This window comes from Salmo trutta, chromosome 14 (genome assembly GCF_901001165.1).
Source record: "Salmo trutta chromosome 14, fSalTru1.1, whole genome shotgun sequence".
Taxonomy (NCBI): Eukaryota; Metazoa; Chordata; class Actinopteri; order Salmoniformes; family Salmonidae; genus Salmo; species Salmo trutta.
The window spans coordinates 51,649,404-51,671,826 of NC_042970.1; the positions used below are offsets into that span (position 1 = coordinate 51,649,404).

At 42.2% G+C, this 22,423-nt stretch overlaps 1 protein-coding gene across 7 annotated transcripts in view; it reads right to left on the bottom strand.

Moving 5' to 3' along the window:
* LOC115208357 (alpha-1-syntrophin) overlaps positions 1–22,423 on the bottom strand; it is a 91,759-nt gene that overhangs the window by 20,484 nt on the left and 48,852 nt on the right. Inside the window, exons 3-9 of one of the 7 annotated variants that reach the window (XR_003881152.1) lie at positions 14,299–14,488; positions 13,148–13,337; positions 10,126–10,256; positions 8,989–9,185; positions 7,587–7,774; positions 3,009–3,191; positions 1,982–2,413 (exon numbers count right to left, since the gene is read on the bottom strand). Coding sequence is in view for 5 of the 7 variants with exons in the window: in XM_029776341.1 (XP_029632201.1) it covers positions 3,105–3,191; positions 7,587–7,774; positions 8,989–9,185; positions 10,126–10,256; positions 13,148–13,337; positions 14,299–14,488 (983 nt within the window). In the remaining 2 variants the exon portion in view is untranslated. Of the gene's footprint in view, positions 1–1,981; positions 2,414–2,850; positions 3,196–5,721; positions 5,773–6,768; positions 7,412–7,586; positions 7,775–8,988; positions 9,186–10,125; positions 10,257–13,147; positions 13,338–14,298; positions 14,489–22,423 lie in introns of those variants that run through there. The other 6 variants (XR_003881153.1, XM_029776341.1, XM_029776342.1 and 3 more) reach the window with 6 other exon arrangements.

Consider the following 22,423-nt stretch of genomic DNA (forward strand, 5'->3'; position numbering starts at 1 on the left):
CCTGCCCTCCAGGACACCTACAGCACCCAATGTCACAGGACGGCCAAAAAGATCATCAAGGACAACAACCAACCGAGCCACTGCCTGTTCACTCCGATATCATCCAGAAGGTGAGCTCAGTACAGGTGCATCAAAGCTGGGACCAAGAGATTGAAAAACAGCTTCTATCTCAAGGCCATCAGACTGCTAAACAGCAATTACTAACTCAGAGAGGCTGCTGCCTACATTGAGACCCAAACACTAGACACTTTAACAAGTGGATCACTAGTCACTTTAAACAATGCCACTTGAAATAATGCCACATTAATAATGTTTACATATCTTACATTACTCATATCACATGTATATACTGTATTTTATACCATCTATTGCACCTTGCCTATGCCGCCCGGCCGTCGCTCATCCATATACTTATATGTACATATTCTCATTCACCCCTTTAGATTTCTGTTTATTAGGTAGTTGTTGGGGAATTCTTAGATTACTTGTTAGATATTACTGCACTGTCGGAACTAGAAGCACAAGCATTTCGCTACACTTGTAGTAACATATGCTAACCATGTGTATGTGACCAATTAAATTTGATTTGATCTTGAGCCCCACCCTCAACATATACGGTCCATTCGGAAAGTATTCAGACCCCTTCACTTTTTCCACATTTTGTTACGTTACAGCCTTATTCTAAAATGTATTAAATAATTTTTTCCCCTCATTAATCTACACACAATACCCAATAATGACTAAGTGAAAACAGGTTTTTAGAATTTTAGCAAATGTATTAAAAATAAAAAACAGAAATACCTTATTTACATAAGTAGTCAGACCCTTTGCTATGAGACTCGAAATTGAGCTCAGGTGCATCCTGCTTCCATTGATCATCCTTGAGATGTTTCTACAACTTGATTGGAGTCCACCTGTGGTAAATTCAATTGATTGGACATGATTTGGAAAGGTACACACCTGTCTATATAAGGTCCCACAGTTGACAGTGCATGTCAGAGCAAAAACCAAGACATGAGGTCGAAGGAATTGTCTGTAGAGCTCCGGGAAAGAATTGTGTCGAGGCAGAGATCTGGGGAAAGGTTCCAAAATCTTTCTGCAGCATTGAAGGTCCCCAAGGACACAGTGGCCTCCATCATTCTTAACCTTTTCACACATACCAACAAATGGGTGTGATCATTCTAAAGTGGTCCCTGCAGCGTAGACTGTGATTAGAACGCTTATTCAGAACGTCCAGTGTTGATTGATGCAACAGTCAGCATTTGAGGTGGCCACACTGTTTTTTCACAGAAACATTTTGCACAAACACAGTCCTTACAAAATGATGTTGTGAATGTGTCCAGTTGATTTTTGGATGCAATGTTCAGACATTCACTGAATAGCTACAGCATAACACAATCATCCAAACTGGAAAATGTAGGCTACATTTGTCCTCGCGCTAACTGAGGAAAGATTGACGTAACACAACCGGTCATGTTTAGATAACTCTCGGCTAACAGAAACCACAATATGAATTAGTTAATAATAATTACTATTTATAATTCATCACATCATGGATGAGATCACCATTGAATAATTGAATAAAACACTTTCTAGAAATCGAAAGTAATCAAAAGATAGGTAGAGATAATAAGAGGAGACAAGATGAGTTTGGCCTGTTTGCAGTATGCATGTTGAAGGGGGTGTGTCGTCTACCATTGTTCACGTCCCATCATTCACTTCCGGAAGTTTACTCTAAAAATGTGTGACCCCTCCCTCACGTCATCACGTCAAACCCAGAATGCATTGTATGTCAACAAACATGGCTGCACACATAGCTGGAATTAGCTTAGCTCATCATAATCAGTACAACCTTCGAAAAAGTATTTTACACACATAATATGTGTCCATTACAGTCTATGCAAGAATCAGAATGCATGATTTGTCATCAGTACTTGAAAACATGTGAATAAAACAGTAAATAAATAAATACCACACAAAATATTTTCTGATGGTGATTTATTGATTCTTTGCTATGTGCGACGTGAAGACAGGATTTGTCCAGGAAATTATAGTTTATACAGGGTCCAACACTGACATCCAACATTATGAGGTGCTTGGGGTGTCCTGGTCCGTGGTGATGACTATGCTGTCTCCTCATCTCAGCAAGGGATACACTTTGTACGTGGACAATTGGTACAGCAGTACCACACTCTTCTAGCATCTGCTCTCCAACAGCACAGGGGCCTGTGGCACAGTCAGGTCGAACAGGAAGGGGATGCCAGAATTCGGATGCAGGATGATGCAGAGAGGGGAGGTGGAGTTCAAGGAGAACGGTCAACAGCTGGCAGTAAAGTGGCATGACAAATGAGACGTCCATGTCCTCTCCACTGTCCATACAGCAACCATGTTGGTCACAGGGAAGGTGGACCACCTGATGGGAGAGAGAAAAATCAAACCAGACTGTGTGCTTGACTATAACCTTAAAATGGGGGCAGTGGATAAGGCGGACATGATAAACAACTTTGTGGAATGCACTACCAAGTGATATAAGAAGATATTTTTCCATCTGATCGACACTGCTGCCCTCAACGGCCACATAGTTCACCACCAACTAACAGGTGAGATGATTATTTGAACATCTTGGCCATGTTCTGTTATAATCTCCACCCGGCACAGCCAGAAGAGGACTAGCCACCCCTCATAGCCTGGTTCCTCTCTAGGTTTCTTCCTAGGTTTTGGCCTTTCTAGGGAGTTTTTCCTAGCCACCGTGCTTCTACACCTGCATTACTTGCTGTTTGGGGTTTTAGGCTGGGTTTCTGTACAGCACTTTGAGATATCAGCTGATGTAAGAAGGGCTTTATAAATAAATTTGATTTTTTGCAATTGGACGTACAGTTAACATACAAATCACACACAGTTCCATTATGCAATTATAGTGACAATATCTCACCCACCTTCCCACTGCGTCATCATCCTCTCCCTTCCCTCATCCTCCCCACTCCCTCATAGGTAAAGTAATTACCTACCAAAAGTACAGAGAGAACCTCATGAGAGAGCTGCTGGAGGAGCACCACACCCCTCGGCGCCCATCCACTGGTGGTCGTCCTGCTGCGGACAATCCCCTAAGCCTCACTGCACGGCATTTTCCCTGCAAAGTCCCTCAAACTGCTGCTCAAGGTAGTCACACACGGAGGCACTGCAAAGTCTGCCTGTCTGGCACCAGGAAAAGTAAGCAGAGGAAGTTGACAAAGTGCATGTGCTTAGCTTGTGACACACCTCTATGTATTTCACCATGCTTTGGGGAGTATCATATGCTCAAGCACTATTGAGCACATCTGCAGCAATAAGTGACTGACTGACCTGACAGGTGACTTGACAAGTGACCTGCCATGATACTATGCCTTTAGAGGTGGGGGGTGGAAATGCAGTTGTTGTTCAGTCACTGCATGAATATGAATTATGGGTTATGCATATTCAGTTTTTTTCTCCTTCAGTAAAACAAGTTTTTGTTGTTGTTGTTCAACATATTGGCCTGTGTGTTTTCTTGCTGTGTTTCCATCCAGTAAAACTGTTAAGGAGTGTACGTCAGCATACAAAAGCTGTCCTCAATCTTCAGCTCGAAAGATGCCCAGTTCCAGTTATGATATTGGCAAATAATGTTTGTTTGTGTGTGTGGTTTCAGAAAGTACTTCTCTGACGCAATTAGCATTGTTTTACGGAGCTAATAGCACAATTGAATAGAACACCATAAAGGTTATGAAATTAGTAACGTTAACTCGCGGTTGTCCGCGGTTATAAGGGATAAACACAAAAATATTATGCTCCATACCCACAGTGAGCTACAGTAGAAACGACATAACACGACATACAGAAACTATGATAACGTAATAAGGCACTTACTTTCATAGAAACACATACATTTCCAATTACTATGTAGTAATGAAAACAACGATGAATGCGATGTGGGCACCAGACGGAAAATGTGAACACGTGTGTGCAGGTCTTGTTCTGACTGGAGATGCGCAAATGTCTGCAGAAACAATTGGGAAGTGCTTGGGGAAGTTTGTCCGGGTCAGTAATGCCTCAGAAATAAATTGTCCGCAAAAGTGAAATGGCCTAATTTTCTGTGAATTAATGAGGAGGCGGAACACACCTCAATTCAAACTGTTGTTAGAAAATCATTTGAAATTGAACAAGATGAAACAGCTTACAAATATATACAGGCAGCGTGCCTTGGTTTGAGGGCAGCGCAGATTAACTGTCCTGTTGTGTAACAATCACATTTTGGAACAGTGAGCGCATTCTGACATCATGTGAATAAAAAAAACTCACAATGGGGCGAACGATAGATATTTGGAACTCACATGTGAAAAGGTTAAATGGAAGAATTTTGGAATCACAAAGACTATTCCTAGAGCTGGGCGCCCGGCCAAACTGAGCAATCGGTGAGAGAAGGGCTTTGGTCAGGGAGGTGACCAAGATCCCGATGGTCACTCTGACAGAACTCCAGAGTTCCTCTGTGGAGATGGGAGAACCTTCCAGAAGAACAACAATCTCTGCAGCACTCCACCAATCAAGCCTTTATGGTAGAGTGGCCAGACGGAAGCCACTCCTCAGTCAAAAGGCACGTGGTAAACCACTTGGAGTTTTCCAAAAGGCACTAAAGGACTCTCAGACCATGAGAAACAAGATGCTCTGGCCTGATGAAACAAAGATTATTTGTGCTGAATGCCAAGCGTCACATCTGGAGGAAACCGGGCACCATCCCTACAGTGAAGCATGGTGGTGGCAGCATCATGATGTGGGGATGTTTTTCAGCAATGGGGACTGGGAGACTAGTCAAGATCGAGGCAAAGATGAACAGAGCAAAGTACAGAGTTCCTTGATGAAAACCTGCTCCACAGCACTCAGGACCTCAGACTGAAGCGAAGGTTCACCTTCCAACAGGACAACAACCCTAAGCACACAGCCAAGACAATGTAGGAGTGGCTTCGGGACAACAAGTCTCTGGATGTCTTTGAGTGGCCCAGCCAGAGCCCGGACTTGAACCCAATCGAACATTTCTAGAGAGACCTGAAAATAGCTGTGCAGCGATGCACCCCCATCCAACCTGACAGAGCTTGAGAATATTTGCAGAGAAGAATGGAAGAAACTCCACAAATACAGGTGTGCCAAGATTGTAGCGTCATCCCAAGAAGAATCGAGGCTGTAATCGCTTAAACAAAATACTGAGTAAAGGGTCTGAATATTATGTAAATGTGATATTTTAAGTTTTTGCAAAAAAAATGTTTTTGTTTTGTCATTATGAGGTATTGTGTGTAGATTGATGAGGGAAAATAACAATTTAATCATTTTTAGAATAATGCTGTAACGTAAATGTTTTGGGAAAAAGTAAAGGGGTCTGAATACTTCCCGAATGCACTGTATATCAACGAATTGGCGAGGGCACTAGAACAGTCTGCAGCACCCAGCCTCACCCTACTAGAATCTGAAGTCAAATGTCTACCGCTTGCTGATGATCTGGTGCTTCTGTCCCCAAAAAAGGAGGGCCTACGGCAGCACATAGATATTTTCATGACACATGGGCCCTTACAGTAAATCTCAGTAAGACAAAAATATTAATAATGATGTTCCAAAAAAGGTCCAGTTGCCACGACCACAAATACAAATTCTATCTAGACACCATTGCCCTAGAGCACACAAAAAACTATACATACCTCGGCCAAAACGTCTACATACCTCAGCCTAAACATCCGCGCCACAGGTAACTTCCACAAAGCTGTGAACGATCTGAGAGAGAAGGCAAAAATGGCTTTCTACGCCATCAAAAGGAACATAAAATTCGACATACTAATAAGGATCTGGCTAAAAATACTTGAATCAGTTATAGAACCCATTGCCCTTTATGGTTGTGAGGTCTGGGGTCCGCTCATCAACCAAGAATTCACAAAATGGGAAAAACACCAAATTGAGACTGCATGCAGAATTCTGCAAAAAATATCCTCTGTGTACAACGTATTACACCAAATAATGCATGCAGATCAGAATTAAGCCGACACCTGGTAATAATCAAAAACCAGAAAAGAGCCGTTAATGTCCAAAAATCACCTAAAAGGTAGCGATTTCTAAACCTTCCATAACAAAGCCATCACATGCAGAGAGATGAACCTGGAGAAGAGTCCCCTAAGCAAGCTGGTCCTGGGGCTCTGTTCACAAACACGACAGACCTCACAGAGCCCCAGGACAGCAACACAATTAGACCCAACCAAATCATGACAAAACAAAAATAATTACATGACACAATGGAAAGAATTGACAAAAAAACTGAGCTAACTAGAATTATATTTGGCCCTAAACAGAGAGTATACAGTGGCAGAATGCCTGACCACTGTGACTGACCCAAAATTAAGGAAAGCTTTGACTATGTACAGACTCAGTGAGCATAGCCTTGCTATTGAGAGAGACCACTGTAGGCAGACCTAGTTCTCAAGAGAAGACAGGCTATGTGCACACTGCCCGCAAAATGAGGTGGAAACTGAGCTGCACGTCCTAACCTGCCAAATGTATGACCATATTAAAGACACATATTTCCCTCAGATTACACAGACCCTAAAAGAATTTGAAAACAAATCCAATTTTGATCAACTCCCATATCTATTGGGTGAAATACCAAAGTGTGCCATTACAGCAGCAAGATGTGTGACATGTTGCCACAAGAAAAGGGCAACCAGTGTGGAACAAACAACATTGTAAATACAACCCATATTTATATTGATTTATTTTCCCTTTTGTACTTTAACTATTTGCACATCGTTACAACACTGTATATAGCCATTATATGACATTTGAAATGTCTCTATTCCTTTGGAACTTGTATGTTTACTGTGCATTTTTTATGGTTTATTTCACTTTAGTATATTATCTATTTCACTTGCTTTGGCACACAGAGAGATAGACACAGAGATAGACACAGAGAGAGACACAGAGTGAAATAGACACACAGAGAGAGATATAGACACAGAGAAAGTGAGAGAGAGCGAGAGCGAGCGAGAGAGAGAAAGAAAGTGTAACAAAGTAGACATCCTCTCATGCTTCTCTATGATCTTTACATTACATGATGTGTGCAGCGCCTGTGCACAATTTGGCTTTGGTACACAATTATCAGGCTATTACCATCAAGTTACGTGAAATAAAGTTGTACTGTGCAACATGGACTTCTTAGCTCACAGTGTTACTGTTGAGTTGCCAAAATGCAAAGCATGACATCACCCAGTTGTTGAGAAGGACTGTTCCATATCCTCATATATTGTAGGGTCCAATATTTTCTCATAATTTTGCCCAACACCTGCACATGGAACAGACCATCCTCTGTTGTCAACAGGGGTGATGTAACTCCTGTCCAGGGCATCATTTACGAGGCGTAATCTTTCTATGGGTAGAATGTCAGCGTGAACAAAAATGGATGAGGGAGAGAGAGAGAAAGAAAGAGTCGAACGAGAGAAAGAAAGAGTAAACAAAAAAGAAAGAAGGATAAAAAGGGATCCAGAAAGACAGCCAGACCAACCATACAAATAACCAACCAACCAGTCATCAGTCCAACTCACAATCTCCGCCTCGGGCCCTCCGAAGTCGAGGAAGATCATGCGCACGCCGTCGTCAGAGGACATGCGCAGGCGCTCGAAGGGCTGCTGGAGGAGCACCGTCTTCCTGATGCCCATCTCCTCGGTGAAAAGGGAAAAGCCCTCGTTGATGTGAACTCCCAGGTTGCACTCCTTCCCTTTCCAGCTGCAGGCTGCCAGGGACCACAGGGGGGAAAAGTGTAACACAGGTTGGTTGGTCACTAAGGGCCGGTTTCCCAGACACAGATTTCTTCATTCTTCATGGAGATTCTTCATTGATCTTGCGTATTAGCCCAGGACTAGGCTTAATCTGTGTCCAGAAAACCACCCCTAAAAGTTTTTATTGTAATGCGTTCTAGATGAAAGCATCTGCTAAACATTGTAAATGCGGTCATGTTTCTGTTTCACTCCCCTTACAAAACTAAATACTAAAGATACAGTAGTTTATTGACTGATCTGTTCTCTGAATAATTGACAAGGACAGCTCTTATGAGACATACTTCCCGACATTGATCATATAGTCAGTATGAATGCAGACAGTTGCAATTTATTTATTTTGTAGGTCCAGCTTAGATGTGGCTGCCTCCCATGAATGCAATGAGTGATTTTTTTATTGACAATATGTTGCACCACACCACAAAACCAGTAGAGGGCAGTACTACCCTATTTAAACAGCCAGACCTGCACATACTTGCTGTCAGTCTTTGCTAGACTATCTGCTGTTGTTTTGCAGGAATTCATGATGACATATACACTTACAGTTAGAGCATTTAAATGTTACTTTTCAAAATACCTGTTCTGCAGCAACGATACATCGTTACTGTGACAAACTCTCTCAGAGGGTGATGCCAAGCATCAAATCTAAAAATAATGAATAATAATAATGGAATGAAGTACATTTCTGAAACATGCCCCTGAAGATGCAGTAACATCCAAAATGTAATTAAAAAAAAAAAATGTTTTGGGGGGGTTTTAATATTAATAATAAGCTTTAATATTGCAGATAGATTGTGGTTTCTGTCAATGTAATTGTCTGCATCATTTCCAATCCCCAATGTTTTTACCTGCACTGCAGTAGGCCTACAGATTAACTTTTGAAGACTGTGTTAGCCCTCTGAGCTAAAAGCCTAGACATTTTCTCCATGAGCTAACGTAAGTCCTCCTGTCTCAGACCCCTCATGACACGAGCATGGTTCCGTACTGAAACCCTGTCTGAGACCTGAAGACTTGTGTTAACTTCCCAAGCTCATGCCTAGGCTTATGCTCAGCGAGCTAACTTGGCGGAGGCTCCTCGTTCCGTACCTTGTATGAAACCTGAAGACTCGCATTAGCTCCCCTAGGCTTTAGCTCAGCAGGCTAACTTCCTCTGCTACTCCTTCATCCGTACCTGTGGTAACTTCCTGGATGAGCTCTGCGGCGTTGTGGCAGCCGTCCACCAGCATGTGCGTCCAGGTTGAAAGCTCCTTGGCCGAGTTCACCCGGAACACGTGGGTCTCTACACCCTGCTTGGTGCCCATGCGCAGCCCAAAGGAGAGCTCCGAATCCAGCAGGGGAGAGCTCTTCCCCGGACCCGAGTGGACCAGTCTGGAGGAGGCGGGGATGGGGAGAGGGAGGGTAAGAGAGGGGGAGAGAGATGGCATGGAGAAAGGGGGCATAGGGAAGGGATAGAGGGGGAAAGGTGGTAAGAAGGTGGATGAGAGAAAAGGGTGGAGGGAGGGGGAGAGGAAGTGTAGGACATGAAAGAGGAGGGAGGGAGAGAGAGAGAGAGAGAGAGGGAGAAAGAGGATAAGTAGAGAAAGAGCGAGAAGAAAAAAAGAGAACAGAAAGAGTGGAAAATGAGAGAGAGAACCATGAGGGGTGGAGAAAACCCAAAACACAACTTGCTGGTTTTCCTAATCATTTGCACATTAATATGACAACATGCGTGAACATTTTCAATGGGCCATTTATGGAAGATTATTAAGTATGCCAATAGCCCAGTTTGGGGTGTGTTTAAGTATGAATTGCTGTTTGGCCAGAATGTCTTGACAGACTGGCTTTAAATACAGTACAGGCAAACAGGGTAGTGTGTGTACATGCGAACGTGTCCCTCCTAGTTATGATGAGATAATTACTTTTTGACCTAATGATCTGTGGCTCGTCATTTAACTGACTTGGCTGGAAGGAGATTTGACTGTCTGGTCACAACCCTATACAGTCTGACACTGCCACATGTGTTAGGTGACAGGCGTGTGTTAGGTGACACACTTATACATGACTGGTTTAAAGTGACAAAATCTTGCAAGGTTAAACCTTTCTATGTGTCTTTTCACTACTGTTTATGTGATGTACTGTATCTGCCAGTTCTGACTGCATTATTTGCACTGGAAAGCCCTGGCAAATCAAAGATGGGCACTATATCCGGTTCCTTTGCCCATCCCTCTAAGAGAGAATGTCCCTTGAAGAAAAGGTAGCTTTTTGGGGAAATGTTTAGTGTGTACCCGGGGCTAAGGTTTTAGATAGTGTGTGTGTGTGTGTGTCCTACCTGGTTGTGATGAGCGGGTGGCTCTTGACTGGGCTGTTGATGCTGTCTTTAGTGTCAGGCAGGGTGGGGTATAGCAGCAGGTCTCTCTCAGTCAGCAGAGCCAGCACCGGTCTCTCTGGGCCCTGGGTCGCCTTGGGGGAGAGGACAGACAGACACAAACACACACTTTTTCTGAATCAAATATCACAACATACACTACCGGTCAAATGTTTTAGAACACCTACTCATTCAAGGGTTTTTCTTTATTTTTACTATTTTCTACATTGTAGAATAATAGTGAAGACATCGAAACTATGAAATAACACATATGGAATCATGTAGCAACCAAAAAAGTGTTAAACAAATCAAATTATATTTTATATTTGGGAGTCTTCAAATAGCCTTGATGACACTGTCGCATATTCCAATGCTTCTTTGACAAAAGGTTAAGATCAAATATTAATGTTCAATTCCATACTAAAGTACAAACAAGGGGAATGTGTAACAACATCATTTATTCAGCAGAAATAACAACGAGTGTCTAGTTTCTGACAATTTGAGGGCAGTTACATTTTGCTCCTTTCATCCCAAAATGTATCGATTTGTCAGCATTCACGGTAGGCAAGGCTGCTTTAAAACGTTGAAAGAAATATATTCTTCTTGGAAAATTCCATGTGTTGTGGTGCTTGACGGTAATATTCCATCCATCAAGGGCTTTTACTACATTGTTGTTGGGTTTTCAACAATATGGGCCTAGTCCAGACTTAAAAAGCAGTCTCTATGGCTATTCTCCATTAAAATAATTCTGATTCCAGGACTTAATCTGTCTCTGGGAAACCGGCCCTATATGTTTCATTCCTTGAACAACGTTAATTATTTTTCCTTTTTAAGGCACATACTACCTATTAGCTGGCAGCTCCTTAGCACAAGGCTAACGTTTGTGCTAAACCTATTCTCAGAAAACACAGAAAGTTGCTTTCAATAAACTAAACAGACATGTCGTACAGTCTTCAGTCGGCTGCTTCTAGGCTAGTCGCTAATGCATTTAAACAGTGTTAGAGTCAGATGCTCCGTATTTCATTCTGTTCATTGCTAATCTGTCTTTTGCATTGCTAAAAAGCTAAACTCTGAATAAAATACATAGGAAAAATTTCAAATACATGTGAAACATAAAAAAATGTGCCAAATAATCAATGTCCATACAAATGTATGTATTACAAATACATTTACAAATGTATGTCACGCATAAAAATACATTATTTGGAGATTGTTTTGTTCCACATACAGTGCATTCGGAAAGTATTTAGACCCCTTAACTTTTTCCACATTTTCCAGCTTTATTTTAAAATTGATTAAACATTTTTTCCCCTCTTCAACCTACACACAATACCCCATAATAACAAAGCAAAAACAGGTTTTTAGAAATATTAGCAAATGTATAAAAATTCAAAAATGCTACAAGCTTGGCACACCTGTATTTGGGGAGTTTCTCCCATTCTTCTCTGCAGATCCTCTCAAGCTCTGTCAGGTTGGATAGGGAGCGTCGCTGCACAGCTATTTTCAGGTCTCACCAGAGATGTTAGATCGGGTTCAAGTCCGGGCTCTGGCTGGGCCATTCAAGGACATTCAGAGACTTGTCCCGAAGCCCCTCCTGCATTGTCTTGGCTGTGTGCTTAACGCTAAGCACACAGCCAAGAGTTGTCCTGTTGGAAGCTGAATCTTCACCCCAGTCTGAGGGCCTGAGTGTTCTGGAGTAGGTTTTCATCAAGGATCTCTCTGTACTTTGCTCCGTTCATCTTTGCCTCGATCCTGACTAGTCTTCCAGTCCCTGCCACTGAAAAACATCCCCACATCATGATGCTGCCACTACCATGCTTCACCGTAGGGATGGTGCCAGGCAGTGAAGGCTGCTGAGGGGAGGATGGCTCACAATAATGGCTGGAACGGAGCGAATGGAATTGCAAAAAACACATGGAAAGGTTCTTCCATCACCAAAGAGTGACCATCTGGTTCTTGGTCACCTCCCTGACAAAGTCCCTTCTCCCCCGATTGCTCAGTTTGGCCGGGCGGCCAGCTCTAGGAAGAGTCTTGGCGGTTCCAAACTTCTTCCATTTAAGAATGATGGAGGCCATTGTATTTTTTGGGGACCTTCAATACTGCAGAAATGTTTTGGCACACTTCCCCAGATCTGTGCCTCGACACAATCCTGTCTCAGGGGCTCTACGGACAATTCCTTCGACCTCATAACTTGGTTTTTGCTCTGACATGCACTGTCAACTGTGGGACCTTAGATAGACAGGTGTGTGCTTTTCCAAATCATGTCCAATCAATTGAATTTACCAATCAAGTTGTAGAAACATCTCAAGGATGATCAATTTCGAATCTTCAAGTCTCATAGCAAAGGGTCTGAATACTTATATAAATAAGGTATTTCTGTATTTGTTTTTTTATAACTTTGCACAAAAATCTAAAAACCTGTTTTCGCTTTGTCTTTATGTATTGTGTGTAGATTAATGACGATAAAAATGAATTCAATCCATTTGAAATTAAGGCTGTAATGTAACAAAATGTGGAAAAAGTAAATGGGTCTGAATACTTTCCGAATGCACTGTATATCCTAAAATGCATTCCCCTCAATGTTCTTTGGAACGCACTCAAGTGACACATTAGCTGACCAACCAATAGAAAGGCCTTTCTTGGTTAGGGTTGAATAATTTAAGTAATTGGGTTCAAATACTATTTGAAATCATTTCAAATACTTTATGTGCTTGATTGAGCTTGTCTGTTGCAATAGAACAAATAGAAAAGTCTCAAAAGTGCAAAGCCCGCCCACCTGGCACTCCTGGCACGCTAAGGGCTCAGACGCAACAATAGTTTTTGCTGGCGGAGAGTATTTAGCACCTCTGAACAGAGTGTGTGCAAGCCTTAAACCAAATGCTCAAAGTATTTGAAAGATTTGAAATATTATTTGAGCACAAGCCTGCCTGCCATATAAATGCATAAAACCAAACACAAACAAAAATTTGACCTTTAACCCTTTTACCTGTTCAGTGATCCAGCCCATGTGTTTGACCTCCAGGCCCGCCTGCATGGCCCTCAACTCATCCCTGACGCGGGGAACCAGGCCCAAGACCCCTACCTGGATGGCGTTGTACCAGGACTGGGCCATGATGGGGTCCTTGGCCCTCAGGAACACTGAGCTCTTTCTGCTGGACGAGATCACCTCAAAGTACCTGTGTGAAGGGGAGAGGACAGAGGGAGAAAGAGAGGGGACAGAAAGAGAGGGGGACAAAAAGAAAGAAATGGGGGAGGAGAGAGAGGGGAGAGCGAGAGACGGGGCGAAATAAAAGAGGTAAGAAGAGAAAGGGGGGAGACGAACACAAGACATCAGTATTCGCTGTGGTCAGATCCCTTGTGAATACACTAAAATCCACATTTTGATGACCCTTGAAGTTGAGGGGGGTCAATTAGCTATCCTCCTGTGACAAATGAATTTACATACTATTAAAGGAAAATATTCTCATCCCCTTTACCTCTGGACAAAGTAGTCATGTTAACTTGACATGAGGTGATTCTAACCTAAACATAGTTTGTCGGGTATTTGTCATTCAAGGTCTTTCATACTTGGAAAAAGAAACACTAGCCCCCTGGAATGCTCCACAATGTATTAACATTGACCGAAACGTTGGTTTGAGCCCCAATAAAGCTCATTGTGGAGAATGCAAGTGTCCAACACCAGTATGCTTCTTTTTAACTTAATTTTTCCTACCAAAGGTGAGATATAAAGAGAGATGCAGTAGGACACACACACACTAGCGCTCCACTACATACCTTTAACTAAGCTTAGTAAAACAGCTTCAATCCTTTTCATCAGGTCATAGGCTACTAAAAGTCAAACCAAAGTGGACAGCAGACGGAGCTCAGAACTTGCTGTGAAAAAGGAGATGAAACAGAGCAGCGCTACTTTGCTTCAGGTGAATATTAAGGAGTAGGGTACTCGTTACCTTTAACGGACCTTCATTTCTATTCCAAAAGGAGTGCCTTGTGGGTCTTTTGACTTGATGAACATCTTACTGAATTCAAGAACCAAGCTATTGTACCTAGTTTCTCTCTCTAACTCTCTCTCTCTCATCATGGAACTCAGTTCCCCATTAGCCTGTGCCAAGTCCCCAACAACGGAATGTTCCGCAGTACCTGTTCTCTGTGTCCGGGGGGCACTGTTTCCTAGTCACCTGGCACATTTTCAGCGATATGGTCCTGGCCTCCTTCAGCTCGGCAGGGGCGTGTGCGCCTTTCTGTGATGCGGCAGGGGGGGAGTCCCAGGGTAAGGGTGCGCCGGGGGAGGTGTTCTTAAAAAAGGCCGACATCTCCTTGATGTATTTCACTGAGAGGAAAAAAGAGAATTTGTATTAAGGGGGATTAATATTGAGAGGGAAAAGGAAGGTGTCATATCAGGTGAATTGCAAGCCGTAAGAACAATTATTTGGATTTTTGGGTTTCCCAGACACAGATTAAGCCTAGTCTTGGACTGAAAAAGCATACTCAAGGGAGGATTTTAATTGAAATAGATTTTTAGTCCACGACTAAGGTTAAACTCAGTTAAAAAAACAATTGAGGGTCGGTTTCCCAGACACAGGTTAAGCCTACTCCTAGACTAAAAATATCCAATGAGAATGCTTTTTGGTTCCGAACTACGCCTTATCAGTGTCCGGGAAACCGCCCCTCAGTGTTTAGCTGATGGAGTATGCAAGAGAAGGTTAATTATCTAAATGAAGTTGGAGTTTGAACTATAGCCTTGGCTCCTATCAATGTTGTGAATTTCATGAGAGAGTATTCGCTTTCACTGCTGTGACCAAATCCTGATCCTCTGCTCGCCTTGCCTGTCGTGCAAGCACCCGTTCTCTGTCTTACACATGCTTCTTACACATGGCCTATGCCCACACAGACGCACCCCAGCCAGCCTGCTCATTCACTCACCAGACACACACACTCACATGGCAACCGCACATACGCACAAACACACATGCATGCATTCAAGCCCACGCACATGCACGTGCACATACGTGCATGCTCAAACACACAAACACACACACAGCCTCCTCCTCCTCCAGAGTGGTGGTGGTTCTGCTGCCCACTAGGCTGTGGTATGGGGAGCCAGTGCAGGCTGGGGTATAAATAGACCAGAGGACGGGAGAGAGGGACCAGAAGGGTACGACTCAGGTTTCACTTGGGAGGTGTGAAGTGGTCTCAGGGGACAAACAGGGGCTTCCTCTGACCCCAACAATCAGTCAGTCAGTTAGACTCTCCGAGACCTACCAAAGAGTCAGAGTAAGCAGTATGCTCCAGTGTTTTCCATAAGAGCCGTCCGCCGGCTAAATATTTTTCCACTTCCTAAATTAAGTAGGTTTCTTTTCATTTAAAAGTTTAAATTCGCTTGTCATAAAAGACAGTTTAGCCTTCTCCAGCTAGAATGAACAATATGCATCTTCTAGTGATCTATTGATAGGACAGGCGCCTGTCAGTCACAAAGCGAGCAATGAAAGGGAAAGATTGCTGGTTTCTCAGTCTGCTGCATGTCCCGCCTCTCGGTACATGTGTTATTTTTGGGAGCTGTGGTTGGCTGCAGTTAAAAAAAAATTCACGGAGGAGGGAGAGCATGATGCTTATTCATCGTCTCCTGTGAGTGAATTTACGCATCCCATGTAATGTACTGTAAGTAATAAAGATGAGTTGAAACCCACTTAATTATTGTTTTGTGGCACATTCATTTATTTGTACCTTTATTTAACTAGGCAAGTCAGTTAAGGACAAATTCTTATTTACAATGACTGCCTAGGAACAGTGAGTTAACTGCCTTGTTCAGGGAGAGAACGACAGATTTTTACCTTGTCTGCTCGGGGATTCAATCTAGCAACCTTTCGGTTACTGGCCCAACGCTCTAACCACTAGGCTACCTGCTGCCTTCTTTCAAGTGTTTCATAGGCCTATACAGTCACGGAGGCGGGGCGCATAGGCTATTTACTGTGCTTTGATTGACAACTGAACAGCAAGTGTTGACTAATTTATAAAAGGTGTCAAACTGACTGAATAAAGTAAATCTCCTTTATCCCTTTGCTATTTCCAGGCTGTATCAAAACCCACCGTGATTGGGAGTCCCATAGTGCGGTGCACAATTGGCCCAGCATCATCCGGGTTAGGGTTTGGCCAGGGTAGGCCATCATTGTAAATAAGAATTTGTTCTTAACTGACTTGCCTAGTTAAATAAAGGTTAAATAAAAAAGTACTTAAAGATATATATATATATATATATACACACATAAATCATACAACGTAAATATATACATAAATCATACAATGTCCATGGTATCGCATCGGAACAAGTAAACCAAAGATCTTATTTGTATTTTCCTAGAATTAGGGAAAAAGGAAACCGCACACTGCTCTTGATAGTATCACTGATCTTTAATAAGCTTTACGTATCAGCCTCATGACCTTCATCAGAGCTTTTGATTTTCCTAGGATTCAAAGCCCATATCGAGACTTGTCTTTGACCGCTGAAGACACTCATCAATGTAGCCTAATGATTGGTTCATTTGGCTCCCTAATTTGCATACTGGTAGGGTACTACTGCTTTTTGCCGATTATCTGCAGATAAATTCTGAAAACACTCGATGAAGATGTTGAATCCTTAATGCAGGCACAATAGGTAGTGGAGAGAGAGCCTTATTCTGGTCCAAAATATGATAAAATAAAGCAGATTGAAGATTATAAAAGCTAATGTCATAATACTAATACGGTATTATAAAATGTATTGCTATAGGACTACTGATTTGATTAAAGTGTCGACAATGGAGTAGTCAACAGCTGCTTTCTGTGTAGTAAAGGCCATGTTTAACACCTGCTTCATTATTCAATCATAGCTGTAGGTTTATTCATTGTTGCCTGACTTTGTATAAAAGTAAGGGTGCACAATCTGGTGGGGGTCCTCCTTCATTTAAAAAAATAATAACTGCAATTCTACGTTGTTTCTCAACAGGGAATCCATGTTTACTTGACAGAACACAACCTTTTTTCTTAGGTTTTTGCCACAATAAACTAGATTGAAATAGTGGACAAGACTAGTTTTTCAGACTAGATTACTAATCTATCGCCTTCTGTCAAAGTCCCACCCACAGTGATTGATTGACAGGTCTGAAACCATAGCAACTCTGACTTACAGACATCCTGCTCCCTCCCCTGACAATCCCTCCCACAGTGATTGATTGACAGGCCAAACTGTTAAAGGGATAGTTCACCCAAATTACAAAATGGCACACTGGTATCCTTACCCTGAGTGTCCACTGCAGCAGAGCCAGTAAAATAAATCATTTGAAGATCAAACATCATTGAGGCAATTCATATCTTGCAGGTAAACTGTAAATATGACTTTAATCTCAAGAGAAGGCAGGTTTAACATAAAAAATGTTTCTCTTAGAAAATAGTCATTTTCATATAGGTCTAGACAATATCCAAAACAACTAACAACACACTGAATTCATACATTTTCAATAATTGTAATTGCAGTCATGTCTTTCTACTCAATACCACAACTCATTTTACCAATCTGGCAGGTAAAGTCGTTAAAGTCTTCAATAAATTTGCTGTGTATTTCGGAGGGAATCAAGTCTCTCTCTCTCTCTCTCTCTCTCTCTCTCTCTCTCTCTTTCTCTCTCTTATATATATATATATATATATATAAAACATGCTGGTCTAACACCCCTCACACTTGTACCAGACTACCAACATGGTTACCTGGGCCACACTTTCACACCACAAACTCTGACCTATACACACACACACACACACACACACACACACACACCGGACAGTCCACCAGTGTTTCAAGCCTCGATGACTCCTGGATACTTTGCTTCTACCATGCTTCTAATTGCCTACCTAGAGTTTAGCCTAGCTTCCCATTTGTAAAGTAGCTTAGCCGTGTGTAGAGTTCTGACTGGGAAAAGCTATATTCCCTACAGTGAGCCTTCAATCCCATAGAAAATACAGTTGACACTGCATGTGAGAGCAAAAACCAAGCCATGAGGTTGAAGGAATTGTCCGTAGAGCTCCAGGACAGGATTGTGTCGAAAAACAAATCTGGGGAATTGGACCCAAAAATGTCTGCAGCATTGAAAGTCCAAGAAGACAGTGGCCTTCAACATTTTTAAATGGAAGAAGTTTGGAACCACCAACACACCAACACTCCACCAATCCGACCTTTATGGTAGTGGCCAGATGGAAGCCTCTCCTCCATAAAAGGCCCATGACAGCCCGCTTGGAGTTTGCCAAAAGGCACCTAAAGGACTCTGACAATGAGAAACAAGATTCTCTGGTCTGATGAAACCAAGATTGAACTCTTTGGCCTGAATGCCAAGCATCATGTCTGGAGGAAACCTGGCACCATCCCTACGGTGAAGCATTGTGGTGGCAGCATTCATTTTCATTTCATTTTAGTCATTTAGCAGACGCTCTTATCCAGAGCAACTTACAGTAGTGAATGCATACATTTCATTAAAAAAAAATCCCCGTACTGGTCCCCCGTGGGAATCGAACCCACAACCCTGGCGATGCAAACACCATCCTCTACCAACTGAGCCACACGGGACCTACAGCATCATGCTGTGGGGATGTGTTTCAGTGGCAGGGGCTGGGAAACTAGTCAGGATCAAGGCAAAGATGAACGGAGCAAAGTACAGAGAGATCCTTGATGAAAATCTGCTCCAGAGTGCTCAAGACCTCAGACTGAAGCGAAGGTTCACCTTCCAACAGGACAACAACCCTAAGCACACAGCCAACACAACGCAGGAGTGGCTTTGGGAGAACTCTGAATGTCCTTGAGCAGCCCAGCCAGAGCACCTGAAAATAGCTGTGCAGTGAAGCAACCTGACAGAGCCTGAGAGTACTGCAGAGAAGAATGGGAGAAATTCCCCAAATACAGGTGTGCCAAGCTTGTGGTGTTGTACCCAAGAAGACTCGAGGCTGTAATCGCTGCCAAAGGTGCTTCAACAAAGTACTGAGTAAAGGGTCTGAACACAATGTAAATGTGATATTTCTGTAAATTATTTTTAATACATTTGCAAAAATGTCTGAAATTCTCTTTTCGCTTTGTCATTATGGGGTATTGTGTGTAGATTGATTGGGGAAAAAACTATTTAATCAATTTTAGAATAAGGCTGTAACTAGTGATGCACCAATATGACATTTTTGTCCGATACCGATATTCGATATTTTCCTTTCCTTAGAAAACAATACCGATAGAGATAATCAATATTTAAAATAATTGCAGCCTTTTAAGCATTCTAGTACAGTTAAATAGTTAACACACACACACATGGACGCAGTGGTATAAGGCACTGCATCTCAGTGCAAGAGGCGTCACTACAGTCCCTGGTTTGAATCCAGACTGTATCACATCCGGACGTGATTCAACAAAAGACAATAATTTGTTAATTTGTCAAAAATCGGTTGAAATCACACTGGATGTACTATACTTTCGAATTGCATTGGGGGCATACTTATTTTATTGTACAGCCTTACCTATGGATTGTGGATCAATGACATGGGGTATCAGTCTACTCAGTGACACCCAGAGAACATTAACGTCGTAGCTCTTATTGCGGGACTCTGAAAGAACTGTGAATTGAGGCCCATTTATTGTCAACATATGTGTATTGAACACTATTCCCGAGGAAAAACAATACTGCGTGTCACGCCTGCTCCCGCTCCCCCTCCCTGGCGCTCGAAGGCGCCAGGCTCCCCAGCATTACGCACACCTGCCTTTCCCCGTCACGCGTATCAGCATATTATTGGACTCACCTGGACTCAATCACCTGTTAATTACCTCCCCTATATTTGTCAGTTCCCCATCTCTGTTCCCCACTGCTGCATTGATTGTCGATTGTCGTTGTTTTGCCCGTGTGCTGACGTTGTGCCTGTCTTGTTTCATGTCTGTTCCTTCTTAAATGTTGACTCCCCGTACCTGCTTCTCATCTCTGGCGTCGGTCCTTACACTGGGTGGATGTTTTGGAGTCTGATAACTCTGAGGAGGACGTTGGGAAAAAATATATTGGGTATTGAGTAGACTGATACCCCATTTCATTGATCCCCAATCCTTAGGTAAAGCTGTACAGCACAATTTGAATGTCAATACACACTATAGGCTGACTGGGGAGGTGATTTCACATAGTCACAGTCCCGCGATAAGAGCTACAATGCTAATATTTGCGCAAACTCTTCACAGTTGTGTTCTGTGGGTGTCACCGAGTAGACTGACCCCATTTCATTGCTTCACATTTCAACCTTGTTTAACATTATCTAGTCTAAATATGGCATGATTCCACCAATTGTAACCTTCTGCAGGTACTTTTATTTTGAAGGAAAACCGCAAATTCCACTATTGAGCCTAGTCCTTATTGTGGCTAGCTTCACAATACATAACCCGGTCCGGTCGAGCCTCACTAGCCAGATGAAGCTAGCTAGCTATTTATTTTCATGAACTGAAGTTCAATTTCAATAGGTGAACAACAACTGGCAACCTAGCTAATACTTACTCACAAGGATTCCTAAATCATTGCTAAGAATAATGAAAATGACTGCAGTTTCTACTGGTCATTGTTTTCAGGCTGGTTGTATTGGTGCTAGCTAGGTACCAAGCTAAAGCTAGTTACCCCAGAAATTTGCGGTCGAACGAATAATGCTTTATTACCAATGTGGTATTGTAAACACATCGTTCATGGCCGGTGTTTGCAGACTTTTTTTGTACAGCTTTGACAGTGCTACTGATAGTAGTGGTGGCGCTTGGCTTGCACATGCAAATTCAGAACACACAACATTCTATAATCAAACTGTGTTATTTGGCTCGTCAAATAGTGTTATTTGACATGTATCTTTTTTGACACGCAAAGACCCAAACGTCATTCCATAGTATGTTGTGAAGCTAATAGCAGTGACACTATTACTGTGTAACTCCGGTAGGACAACATGTGTACCGGTGCTCGACCAGTCGGCGAAAGTCAACATCACCCACGACAGAGAACGCTTGATTGTCAAGTGCAATGAATTCCATTATTTTGCCGTTAATGGATTTCGCCTCTGAGTTGTCTCGCTGAAATTTTCTTATTCTTTTAAATGACTGCTCGATCCACACAGCAGACATTGGAATGCTGTGTTGCACATGTAGTGCAACATTTTACGTGGCGTCATTACGTCATGTACCTACGTTATATAGGTATGCACGTCAGCTTTGACATCGGTTTTGCACATCAGCATTAACCTCACTAGGCGGTGTGGGACACCTGGCCAACATCCGGTGAAATTGCAAAGCGCCAAATTCAAAAACAGAAATACTCATTATAAAAATTAATGAAACATACAAGTGTAATACATGGGTTTAAAGATAAACTTCTTGTTAATCCAACCACGGTGTCAGATTTCAAAAAGGCTTTACGGCGAAAGCATACCATGCGATTATCTGAGAACAGCGCCCAGAAGACAAATCATTACAAACAGTAACAAGCCAAGTAGAGGTGTTACACAAGTCAGAAATAGTGATACAATTAATCACTTACCTTTGACGAGCTTCATATGCTTGCACTCACAAGACTCCTATTTACTCAATACATTTTTGTTTTGTTCGATAAAGTCCATGTTTATATCCAAAAACCTCTGTTTTGTTAGTGGATTATTAAACAAAACGCGCTGTCTCAAACAACATCCGGTGAAATTGCAGAACGTAAAACTCAACAAAACAGAAATTCTCATAATAAACATACATAAAAGATACAAATGTTATACACCAGCTTAAAGATAAACTTCTTGTTAATCCAACCGCTGTGTCAGATTTCAAAAAGGCTTTACGCCGAAAGCAAACCATGCGATTATCTGAGAACAGCGCCCAGCAGACAATCATTACAAACAGTTAGCAGCCAAGAAGAGGAGTAACAAATGTCAGAAATAGCGATAAAATGTATCACTTACCTTTGATGATATTCATATGGTTGCACTCCGAAGACTCCATGTTACAAAATAAATGTTTGTTTTGTTCGATAATGTCCCTCTTTATGTACAAAAACCTCTGTTTTGTTGGTGCGTTTTGTTCAGCAATCCATTGGAACAAAGCGCGGTCACAACAGACATACGAAAAATAAAAAAAGTACAAAAAAGTTCGTAGAAACATGTCAAACGATGTTTAAAATCAATCCTCATGTTGTTTTTGTCATAAATAATAAATAATATTTCAACCGGACAAAAGCTTCGTCAATAGAAAAGGAGAAACAAGAAA